Source organism: Oncorhynchus mykiss, chromosome 3 (genome assembly GCF_057628025.1).
Source record: "Oncorhynchus mykiss isolate SJ-2025 chromosome 3, ASM5762802v1, whole genome shotgun sequence".
Classification (NCBI taxonomy): domain Eukaryota; kingdom Metazoa; phylum Chordata; class Actinopteri; order Salmoniformes; family Salmonidae; genus Oncorhynchus; species Oncorhynchus mykiss.
Window position 1 is genome coordinate 32517374 of NC_143024.1, and position 12556 is coordinate 32529929.

Below are 12556 nucleotides of genomic sequence, written 5' to 3' on the forward strand. Positions count from 1 at the left end.
TTTGATTTGTCTTTGTATTAGTTACTTTTAAGGAAAAGAAAAGTCACCTCTGAGTAATGTGCTGCTATATTGAATCGCTCGCAACATTTTATAATAATGATACCATTTCAGATCACTTACCGTTGCCTTCTGTTAAAGTGAATGGGATAAGCAGTTTATTTTTCCAGTAACACACCCAAAGGATAGTGGTTTGTAGAATGCACTGCCTACCATGACTGCACATCACTGGAAAAACAATGGGCAAATTTGTTTTGCATGGCCCGGTCCCCTAGGAGTGTGCTCATTTTCAACCATTCCATTGGTCCTAAAGACAATTCTCCACCCACCCGGGGCACCAGGCCATGCAAAACAAACTCGACCAATGCAAGAACACTAGTCGACTCCTCCTACTGATCTGTTGAGGGTGAGGCTATTAAATCAGGGATGGATGAAATAGCCCTCATGTCATTAATTATATTTAGCCTTCAGCGCCCCGGCTTTTAGGAGCGTGCCAGTCAACATGCATTCTCAGTTGCACTTCAATCAATAATGCAAAAGATGAATGGGTGATTTGAGTGCATGTGATGTCAGGTTGGCATTTCACCTCCAGAAAAGCATTAAACAGAACCTGATGGAAATAGCGATAAGGTTACAGTGATCTGTGTAAACTACCAATGTAGACACTAACACTTGAAGAGGAAATATTACATTTATTGAATGAAAGAATGATAGTCAGAAATCAAGAGCAACTCTCCAGTAATATGAAATAGTCCTACTTCATGAATTAGTAAGCACTACATTCATCAGGACACATGACTGTTCACATTGATAACAAAACATCGGAAACATTCACAATGGCATCACACTTCCTAGGGTGAGGTGTATGGTATTGTTCTGCCTGAAGGAGAGTACGGTGGAGCCGGGGTGTCAGAGTCTTCAACACTGCTCAGTAAGGCCACGTCACTGTCGCTCAGGGAGGCCTGGCTGGCTCCGGTGGGGTCAGTACCAGTCTCTACCACCACCTAGACCCAATGACAAGGTGCAGGAAAAGGAAGGATGAAGTGAGGAACTAGCACAGACTGGCATCATCTCAAACTGACCAGTCAACATGACCCATATACACTTCACGATTCTGGGGATTTGAAAGGACTGGATTGATACGTCTAAGCAATATGGTGTGAACTACCAGAGGACTAGGTGGAGCTATTCAGTTATTGTTGGTACCTAGGAGTTTACAAGAGGGGGAGTCAAGAATTGTAGCAATGTTCTGTTAAACAGGCAAAATTGTTCATGCCCCGTAGCATTTGAGCTACTGTAAGACTGTGCTTTAAAAAATGTAATAAAAAGTACAGCTACAGCAGACTATTAACATGATGTAAGTGATGACTGCATCATTCTCAAGCTTACCATTCCCCGGCCACGGCTCAGGCTGTAGTACCCACGGAGGTGAATGGATTTCCCAGAGAAGACGCAGACAGTGAGAGCCACACAGAGCTCCATCACCGTCAGGACCAGTAGTAGGCCCTTCACCCCATTCAAGACTGTCTGATGCACACAGAGGTAAAACAAGAGGAATAGGTTTCAAGGGTTGGGCTAAAGTTTTTCATTGTAACTTTAGGTTTGTTCAGGTTTCTCATCCTGGTAAAACAATAGCAACGGTATCTCGTGAATACATAAAATGTTTAATAAGCCTGCAAAGACTCATTTCCCTAGCTCCTTGCAGCCTTTAATAAACTGTTTGGAAACACAGGAGACTGCTGAGGGGAGAACAGATCATTGTAATTTCCAGAACGGTGCAAATGCAATGGCATAAAACACACAGAAACAATGTGTGTGATGTATTTGATACCATTCCAATTATTCTGCTCCAGCCATTACTACAAGCCCATCCTCCCCAATTAAGGTGCCAACAACCTCGTGTTTGAAAGGTTACTTAGTTCTCTGAAGTCAGTATAACAAAATGCATACAGCAAAATTACATGAACCTGGTCACTTCCATAAATACTTACATATAGTGTCCTAACCATAATTGTGCATTCCTTTATCCTGTTCTGGTTGGAATCGGAAGTATAGTTGTCGTCAGTGTTGGTGCAGAAACTATCTTCATGTTTCACAGTCAGAAGCATACAAATATAGGCAACCCCAGCCAGAGCCACAAGAACACTGACAACATTCACAGCCAGAGTCCCTTTAATCTGACAGGGTGAGAAATGGAGAGGGGAAACAGAACAACCATTGCATGACAATGTTAGTTTGTGTTTAAAAAGAATATATGGACATAGGAAATCTATTAACTGTTCCAATTGGTTAGATTTGGGTTTGTGAGTTTGTCTAGGAAAATATATCATGTTTTACTTCCTAATAGCAAAGATTTAATTTCTGATATACATCTCAACTTATAAATCTAATAAAGTAAACTTGAAGTGCGCAGTCACAGTGAATGACTTACCAGACTCAAACGTGTTCCTTTCCGGGCAGCCACAGTGAGAGATCCAGAGAGGACAAACTGGAGAGAGTAAGCAACAGGAAAGAAAGACACTTTAGACCATTGACATATGAAGCTAAGGTGATGCTGACCAATCAACTGCCACATCCAATGTCACCTACTGTAGAGGTCTACACTTTATAGATTAACACAAGTTCTGCCGTCTCCTGTGGGTGTGGGATGCGCAGCATGAGTGCTGATCTGAAGTCAGTTATCCTTCTTGTTCACCTACTTTTCTAGGTTACAATAGTACTACTGTAAGATAGATGACAGCAGATCTACTCTGAGGAAACATCTCTAAAATTGCATGTGTCCATGTAGCATTAAGTGTGTTGAATATTACTTTCCCCCTTGGGACCAAGAACTTACAGCAACTCCCATGAAGAGTGGGAACTGGTCATACATGATAGGGGTGAGAAGAGCAGACAGGTTCACCACCATGCACACCAATCCAAGGACATCTCTAAAATTGCATGTGTCCATGTAGCATTAAGTGTGTTGAATATTACTTTCCCCCTTGGGACCAAGAACTTACAGCAACTCCCATGAAGAGTGGGAACTGGTCATACATGATAGGGGTGAGAAGAGCAGACAGGTTCACCACCATGCACACCAATCCAAGGACGATCTGCACAATCTGAGACAACAGTAATTCGGGGAACATTGAGTAACAATAGTGGAAATGGTAACTAATAGTGGTACACAGTTTAGCCTAGAAGTTCTCTTCTAAATCAAATTGCCCTCAAAGGATGTTAAATATAGATATTTACAATAGTACAGCCAATGATTGAATCTAATGGCAAATGGATGGCATGAGCACTAAAGACAAAGGACAGTAATATTCTGTTCTCACCCCAAGAGATTGTGGCTGAAGCTGCAGGAACACCCTTGTCATCTCTGACACTTTAGTGGTAGGCAGTGGCACAGCAGGGGGCGCACTCTGGATCTGGGGAGTGACATTCAGAAGTGGCACTGAAGCCTTGTCATTCTCCACCAAGTGGAAAACTTGTGACACTACCACAATTCCATTTGCAGTGGTGATAGAGGTGGACATGGTTGATGATCCTTATGTGGGTGGTTGACTTCAACAAACACCTGCAAAGAAAACTACACACTGAAAGCTTGATACTTTAATACAGCTGCAGACATTTTATCATTGTTAGTTATGACATTAAAGATAACCTTCTTCTAATAAGTCTTCTCTAGGTTGTCCTTGGTATAGAAATAACATTTCAACACTAGCCTTTTGAAGAACAAAATTGAGGTTTGAAGAGTAAAATGTAGGTGTACCTCAAATGACCAAAAACAGCGGTAACTAACACAGAATGGGCGTTTCTTAGGTCTCGCAAACGGGATTTGATCACAATGAGACTAACGTCATTGACAGGTTAAATAAATCAATACAATATTGACAACACTCAATGATTACAATATATGATTGTTTTTTCAAGACACATTTGAGTTGCACTTGGAAATCTGTGTTTTGTAATTCAATGGAAATTGAATGTAAAACTATGGAAGCTGGCACATTATTACAGTTATTAGTCCTCCAGCTGTTAACACAAATCGCCTAATCAACATTAATTTAGCCAACATTTGTAACAATTCAAATTGGACAATTTACCACTTGCCCACTTTTTCCAGGTTCGGGAACAGCTAATGTACAAACACGGAAGTACTAGGCTATAATCTAGGATCCTTTTACAACGTTTACAGAGCCCTGTTGCGTCTACTCTTTCATATCATATGCCGCGTTCAAAACAATTGGAAGCTCGGAAATATCCGACTTCAGTCCGTTCATGACAACTGGGACTTCTGGGAAAAAAACGTTTGAACTGTCAATCAACTCGGAATTCAAAGTCGGAAGCTGGAGCATCTTTCTTGAGCTGCAACTTTCCGACTTGAAGATCACTGACGTCATGATTTGACCTATTTTTTTCCGAGTTCCCAGTTGGCTTGAAAGCACCAATATCGCAGTTTATAAACTCAAGAGACCGCGATATTTCTGGGAACGCTTGCTTAAACAGACACACCCTCTCCCCTCAAATTTAGTCGACACTTCAGATAACGTTTCATGACGTCTGACGAGACGCAGGGTATGGAGGATATAGTTTATCAATCGAGGTTGCGACACCAGGAATAAAGTGTATCGAATTCGGGGTGCATTTTCTACCAAATGAACATACTCGCCGATGTATCGAATCCAAACACTGCTGCTGTATTTAGCCTTGAATCGTTTTTAATGATTTATTTTTCTTACGGTGACTGAGAGTCTGAGTTGAAAAGTATCGGGATTCATACGACAATCCTCGTTCCTCTCAGCCTGTAAATCTGTCATCATCATCCATAACTTTTTATTATGAAAACCTGTCTCTTTTTGTCAAACCGCTCACCCTCTTCAGGATTCGAATTTATTGAAGGGTAGCCGAAATGTGTTAAGCCTAAACACCACAGGAGTTAAAGCTTGTTTATCTCAAATAAGATACATGGCTTAATTTATAAACGCTATATCAAGTTCACATCGAAAATGTAATGTTGGCGAAATTGTTTTGATTGTAAATCAAGGAAGTATTTGAAGACACAGAATTGGAGGAAAACGTGAAAACGACAAATATACTCTTAATTGTTTGAAATCAGTGCACAAGGCACACAAGCAGGACAATTAAATAGTTTATACAATGGAGCATTCAAAGACTGACATTAATTGATCAAAATGTAATTAGAGAATTCAGCTTTTGTGCCCTTGGTGAATTAAGGGTAGAATACTTGACACCACAGAGGGGCAAACAACTGAACACAAATAATTACAATTATAATTAACTGAAAATGGAGAGCAACTGATCGCTGGCTCCATCAGAATGCCCAGCTCGTAAGGAGCAGAGGATGGGGCTAACTAAGTGTCAGCCGGGCATAGGTGTCGAGCACGGACAGAGGCCTAGCCGGGCACAGGTGTAGAGATCATGAACTGAGGCACAGCAAGGCACAGGTGTCGTGCCCTGAGGCACAGCAAGGCACAGGTGTCGAGGGCACGGACAGAAGCCCAGCCAGGCACAGGTGTGGAGATCATGAACAGAGGCCCAGCCGGGCACAGGCGTGGCGTTCATAAACAGAGGCCCAGCAGGGCACAGGTGCCAAGGCCACGGACAGAGAACCAGCTGGTGGTGGAGTAGTCCGTACAGGAGCGGAGGACTGATGCTGTTAGAGGTGTGAAATGGATGCTGGATGGTGGGACTCCTACAAAGTCATCTGATTGGCAGCATGTTTTTTTGCATCACTCTTCATCAATGCCACCAAATACCCAGCATACCACAGAGCATTTTCAACAACCTACTTGAAGGTCTGCTTCCTCTAAAGGCTGAATTGCATCTCATATTGCCCCAACAAATGTGCCTTGTTGCTGGGTTGCCAACTCAGAGCAGTACAGCCCTCCTGGCCAAATTTATCCAGAGATATAGCCCTGGTGTACTCTCTTTTAGAACTATGTCTGCTGAAATGCCAAGCATCATTACTGTCAAATCAAATTTTATTCACCATATATACAGAATACAGCGGGGTGTAAACAGTACAATGAAGTGCTTGCTTGCAAGCTACCTCTCAACATAGCCTTTATCATACAGCATGTCTTGGGGGTATGACATTTGTGTGTCTTTCTCATTCATCGTTATTCACATTTCATCAGGACTATCTGTAATCATGGTAGCATCCACATTAATATAGAAGTGATTAGAAACATTCTATTCTTATTTACAATAAGTGACTCCAAAATGACACAATACATTATTTGTCAGTAATTTCTATTGGGCACAAAATAATCTGAAACACAACCAAAACAAAGAGCAAATATTTGTAGAGTCACAAGCTTGATGTAATCATTGCGTGCTAGGAATATGGGACCAAATACTAAACTTTTGACTACTTAAATACACATAAGTGAATTTATCCCAATACTTTTGGTTCCTCTTAAATGGGGGGACTATGTAGAAAATGTGTTGTAATAAAAAGTGCTGTAATATGGATGAAAATACCTTCAAATTAAAGCTGACAGCCAAAGCCAATTCACACTTTAAAAATAACATTTATGGTCCATGGACTAAGGACTAACGTTAGCCCGAACAGGAACGTAGGACAGGGAACTGACGAGCACAGGTGTGGAGGATAGAGGCCCAGGGGGTGGAGTAGCCCATACAGGAGTGGAGGACAGGGGACTGACTGATGCAGCTGTGGACTGGATGCTGATAGAGGGGGTGGGAGTAGGATGAAAGGTGCCAACAAGAGGCAGGGCTGTCTCCAGCACTGGAACTGTCAGGTCCTGAAATTCCACAAGCTCAACAAAGCCCTCATCATCCTCCCCTTGGACATCAGGATCACCTGTCACCAGTTCTGCAAGGGCAGCCTTATAATCCTGCAGCACCAAACCAATTAGATAGAAGAGGTACTCCAAATTAGTTCTGAGAATACACCCCGGACTGAGAATGGAATAATTCTATTATAACATTTCACAACGAGAAATGTGTTGCTGTTTGTATTAAATATAAAAGCTGCATTAGATTATTAATTACATTAAAAGTATATTGCCATTACCAGTGTATTTGCATGGAAAAGTGTAAGGAACCATATGTTCCAACTGCTGACCTTCCTACTGCACAGAATGTGGGCAATACAGCTTTACCTGCCAGAGCTTCCTGGATATCCAGAGCAGCAGAAGATGGGCAAAGTACCTCTCCTGAAGATGTGCGAGGAGAGGCTATCCGCATCTGCCAAGAAGTTATGCCTGCAGAGAAGAACGAAGTTGGTGATACCATTGATGTTGGGCATCGTCTCGGCAACAAGGAACAGCAAAACGACTCAAGACCAAGGGATATTCTCATCCTCTTCACTGTCAGATTCTACAGGGATGCTGTCTGGAAAGCTGCTAGGAAGAACGCCTTCCTCCAGAGCCATGGTATGCGTTTCGCCAAGCTTCTCAGCCCGGAGGACAAAGAAAGAAGGAACAAGTAGTGGCCAACGATCAAGAAAGCACGAAATGAGGGAAATGCTGCTTACTTTGTCGGAGGACGAGGCTTCATCAACGGTTCGAAATCCATATTCCTCCCTAAAATCTCACCAAAAGGAACAGGTTGATGGTTTCAGCCATGGTATTCTCATTTTCCTTACATTGTTTACCTAACAAGCATCAGCTGACTATTTTTCAGAGTGCTCAGGTACTTCAATTTATTAGTTTGTTCTTGTATGACAAGAAGACCATTTTTGTTTACAAACTTACGAAGAAGACTGAAAGCTGTATTTATTTTTTATGTATACAGTAACTAAGATACTGTTTTAAAGGGCATACATGTCTGCTCTGACTTTACACAGTTATTGTTCTATTTGGTTATTAATGTTTATTTCCAAGTGAAACAAGTCTTAGGAACATGATTATATAAAACATTTTTTATTAAAACATTTTATGATCAGTTTTCATATGCACTTAAAATAGTAGGTACCCTTTTATTTAAATTATTATTTTGTATTTTATTTCTCAGAATAGTTCCTGATTACACTAAACAGGGTTTTTAGTCTCTCTTACTACAAGAACCCTTGGTTTGGTCTTGAACATACTTTTTAGTTGATTTGAATTTAAAAGCCAGATAACGTCTAGCTCTAAGTTTATGGAATAAGCTATTTTCACTTTAAATTCACTTAAATGGTGCAGATCTCGGGTTCCTTATTGTTTACGTTCACTGCTCTTACGTCTTTGACTCATCCTACTACAGTTTATACTTTTATATAATCTTTGTTGTTTTGTCTTTGTCTATAGTTTCTCTTAATGCTAGGGGATTACGAAACAATGTGCGCAAGGCCTAATTTTTATTTGCTAAACAATTTCGAACAGATTTTTGCTTTTTTCATGAGTCTCACTCAATTTCAGCTGATGCCAACTTCTGGAGGTCACAGTGGGGCAAGGATATGTGGCTCTCCCATGGATCTGAACGCTCCGCTGGTGTCACTACAATGAAAAATACCTTTGGTGGAAATATTCTGCACTCGGAATGCGACCCTTTTGGTCACTTTATTTGTCTTGTGATCAGTTACAATGACATCACGCTCATTACTGTAAACGTCTACGGGTACAACACCAAACATGAGAATGAGTTGCTTGAATCTATAGAGAAACATATACAGTGCCTTGCGAAAGTATTCGGCCCCCTTGAACTTTGCGACCTTTTGCCACATTTCAGGCTTCAAACATAAAGATATAAAACTGTATTTTTTTGTGAAGAATCAACAACAAGTGGGACACAATCATGAAGTGGAACAACATTTATTGGATATTTCAAACTTTTTTAACAATTCAAAAACTGAAAAATTGGGCGTGCAAAATTATTCAGCCCCTTTACTTTCAGTGCAGCAAACTCTCTCCAGAAGTTCAGTGAGGATCTCTGAATGATCCAATGTTGACCTAAATGACTAATGATGATAAATACAATACACCTGTGTGTAATCAAGTCTCCGTATAAATGCACCTGCACTGTGATAGTCTCAGAGGTCCGTTAAAAGCGCAGAGAGCATCATGAAGAACAAGGAACACACCAGGCAGGTCCGAGATACTGTTGTGAAGAAGTTAAATTTTTTTGTATCCGGATTTGGATACAAAAAAAATTCCCAAGCTTTAAACATCCCAAGGAGCACTGTGCAAGCGATAATATTGAAATGGAAGGAGTATCAGACCACTGCAAATCTACCAAGACTTGGCCGTCCCTCTAAACTTTTAGCTCATACAAGGAGAAGACTGATCAGAGATGCAGCCAAGAGGCCCATGATCACTCTGGATGAACTGCAGAGATCTACAGCTGAGGTGGGAGACTCTGTCCATAGGACAACAATCAGTCGTATATTGCACAAATCTGGCCTTTATGGAAGAGTGGCAAGAAGAAAGCCATTTCTTAAAGATATCCATAAAAAGTGTCGTTTAAAGTTTGCCACAAGCCACCTGGGAGACACACCAAACATGTGGAAGAAGGTGCTCTGGTCAGATGAAACCAAAATTGAACTTTTTGGCAACAATGCAAAACGTTATGTTTGGCGTAAAAGCAACACAGCTGAACACACCATCCCCACTGTCAAACTTGGTGGTGGCAGCATCATGGTTTGGGCCTGCTTTTCTTCAGCAGGGACAGGGAAGATGGTTAAAATTGATGGGAAGATGGATGGAGCCAAATACAGGACCATTCTGGAAGAAAACCTGATGGAGTCTGCTGGGATGGAGATTTGTTTTCCAACAAGACAATGATCCAAAACATAAAGCAAAATCTACAATGGAATGGTTCAAAAATAAACATATCCAGGTGTTAGAATGGCCAAGTCAAAGTCCAGACCTGAATCCAATCGAGAATCTGTGGAAAGAACTGAAAACTGCTGTTCACAAATGCTCTCCATCCAACCTCACTGAGATCGAGCTGTTTTGCAAGGAGGAATGGGAAAAAAATTCAGTCTCTCGATGTGCAAAACTGATAGAGACATACCCCAAGCGACTTACAGCTGTAATCGCAGCAAAAGGTGGCGCTACAAAGTATTAACTTAAGGGGGCTGAATAATTTTGCACGCCCAATTTTTCAGTTTTTGATTTGTTAAAAAAGTTTGAAATATCCAATAAATGTCGTTCCACTTCATGATTGTGTCCCACTTGTTGTTGATTCTTCACAAAAAAATACAGTTTTATATCTTTATGTTTGAAGCCTGAAATGTGGCAAAAGGTCGCAAAGTTCAAGGGGGCCGAATACTTTCGCAAGGCACTGTACTTCATTGGTTATCTACATTTCCTAATTCATTATTATTGATAGGAGGGGACTTTAACATTACTATAGATAATTCAACTGATAGATGGCCCCCTGATAGGCCAAACAATCAGAATTTGGGTTCAATATTTTTTATGGAAAATGTTGATCTTACTGAAATATGGAGAGAGAGGTTTCCGGCCGACAGATCATTCACTTGGAGTAACAAAACAGGTTCCAGACAATCCAGAATAGATTTTTGGCTTATATCCAGATGTATTGATAGTGAGTGTGTTACTACAAATATTTGTACTACTCCCCTCACAGACCATAGGGCCATTTACATTGATATCAAAATGTTACGGATACAAGGATCCTGTGTGTGTATCCTGTGTGTGTATCCTGTGTGTGTTTCTTTTCTCTCCGTCTCCCCTCACAGGTGAACATCATCACTCCCCAATCAGTCAACAATCAACCCATCAATCAGAAGACACACCTCCTCCTGTTTCCTACCCTATCACAGTTCCTTCCCCATGGTTTAAAAACCCCATCATTTGTTTGCTCAGGAGCTCAATCTTTGTAATGCCATGTGGGTAGATCTCTGTTCTTCATAGATTTCGGTAGCTCAATCTTTGTAATGCCATGTTGGTAGATCTATATTCTTCATAGATTTCGGTAGCTCAATCTTTGTAATGCCATGTTGGTAGATCTATATTCTTCATAGATTTCGGTAGCTCAATCTTTGTAATGCCATGTTGGTAGATCTATATTCTTCATAGATTTCAGTAGCTCAATCTCTTTGTTAATGCCATGTTGGTAGAGCTCTGTGTTTGACTCGCTCTCTGTGTATTAATTAACCTCTTCTTTTGTTTGAGCACCTCCAAATCACTTTCATCTCCTGTGAGTATTGTTTTGGTTATGGTGTTTGTTTGTTGCTGGTGGGAAAAGGGGGAAACCAAGACAAGTCGCCCATGGGCATACACTACCCGTAGGTGAACTTTGTTAAAAACACTAGTTAGAACTGGGCGGACCACCCACTGTATTTTTTTGTTAGTTAGCTGTTGTTAAAGTAGGCTAGTCTAGCTTAGGGGTGTTTTTGCATATTTGTTTCTTTCCTTGGGTCCAGCTCAGCCCCTTTTCCTGCTCCCCCCATTACCGTGTGTTTATAAATAAACCCTGAGTTTGACGGTATTATTTCGGTTGTCGTGGTTATTTCGTTCACACTTTGTCACAATTATAATCTACATGAGTTATGTTACGGGTCTCACTACCATCCCCCCTAGACTGTCGGGCCAAAAGGGATTCGTAACACAAAATATGTACCCCTGATACTAACCTTGGTAGAGGATTAATCCCCTCTACCACACGGAACCCCACTAATCTACTGACCGAACGCAAGAGGTGGCTAACAACATACCTCCATCCTATGCTAGCTTGCTACCGATGGCCTGGCTAGCTGTCTAAATCGCCGTGACCCTCAACCAACCTCTCCACTCACTGGACCCTTTTGATCACTCGACTAAGCATGCCTCTCCTTAATGTCAATATGTCTTGTCCATTACTGTTCTGGTTAGTGTTTATTGGATTATTTCACTGTAGAGCCTCTAGTCCTGCTCACTATACCTTATCCAACCTATTAGTTCCACCACCCACACATGCAATGACATCTCCTGGTTTCAATGATGTTTCTAGAGACAATATCTATCTCTTCATCACTCAATACCTAGGTTTACTCCAGTGCCTAGCTCCACTCCTATTCCCCAGGCGCTCTCTTTTGACAACTTCTGTAACCGTAATAGCCTTGGTTTCATGCATGTTAACATTAGAAGCCTCCTCCCTAAGTTTGTTCTATTCACTGCTTTAGCACACTCTGCCAACCCGGATGTTCTAGCTGTGTCTGAATCCTGGCTTAGGAAGACCACCAAAAATTCAGACATTTTAATTCCAAACTACAACATTTTCAGACAAGATAGAACTGCCAAAGGGGGCGGTGTTGCAATCTACTGCAAAGATAGCCTGCAGAGTTCTGTCCTACTATCCAGGTCTGTACCCAAACAATTTGAACTTCTACTTTTAAAAATCCACCTCTCTAAAAACAAGTCTCTCACTGTTGCCGCCTGCTATAGACCACCCTCTGCCCCCAGCTGTGCTCTGGACACCATATGTGAACTGATTGCCCCCCCATATATCTTCAGAGCTCGTGCTGCTAGGCGACCTAAACTGGAACATGCTTAACACCCCAGCCATCCTACAATATAAACTTGTTGCCCTCAATCTCACACAAATTATCAATGAACCTACCAGGTACCTCCCCAAAGCCTTAAACATGGGCACCCTC

At 41.4% G+C, this 12556-nt stretch overlaps 1 protein-coding gene across 2 annotated transcripts; it reads right to left on the reverse strand.

Moving 5' to 3' along the window:
- Nucleotides 1–669: 669 nt before the first annotated feature.
- Nucleotides 670–4385, reverse strand: LOC149984505 (membrane-spanning 4-domains subfamily A member 4A-like). 2 transcript variants are annotated; one of them, XM_090228469.1, is made up of 7 exons: nt 4089–4385; nt 3318–3559; nt 3000–3101; nt 2429–2485; nt 1989–2174; nt 1387–1524; nt 670–1001 (listed from the first exon to the last, which is right to left on the reverse strand). In XM_090228469.1, exons 2-7 carry the CDS (start codon nt 3516–3518, stop codon nt 849–851), a joined length of 837 nt encoding a protein of 278 aa, XP_090084595.1. In that variant the 5' UTR covers nt 3519–3559; nt 4089–4385; the 3' UTR covers nt 670–848. The 2 variants fall into 2 exon arrangements, with proteins under 2 accessions (XP_090084595.1, XP_090084597.1); XM_090228471.1 differs by lacking the exons at nt 3000–3101; nt 3318–3559; nt 4089–4385 and adding an exon at nt 2834–2921.
- Between the last annotated feature and the right edge of the window lie 8171 nt (nt 4386–12556).

Excerpts from the sequence above, each read along its gene's own strand:
- LOC149984505 (XM_090228469.1), bottom strand. The coding sequence starts at position 3,518 with ATGTCCACCTCTATCACCACTGCAAATGGAATTGTGGTAGTGTCACAA. Across the intron at positions 3,102-3,317 it reads TTCAGCCACAATCTCTTGGG|ATTGTGCAGATCGTCCTTGG; the intron begins GTGAGAACAGAA and ends CTGTTGTCTCAG. Across the intron at positions 2,175-2,428 it reads AAGGAACACGTTTGAGTCTG|ATTAAAGGGACTCTGGCTGT; the intron begins GTAAGTCATTCA and ends TCACCCTGTCAG.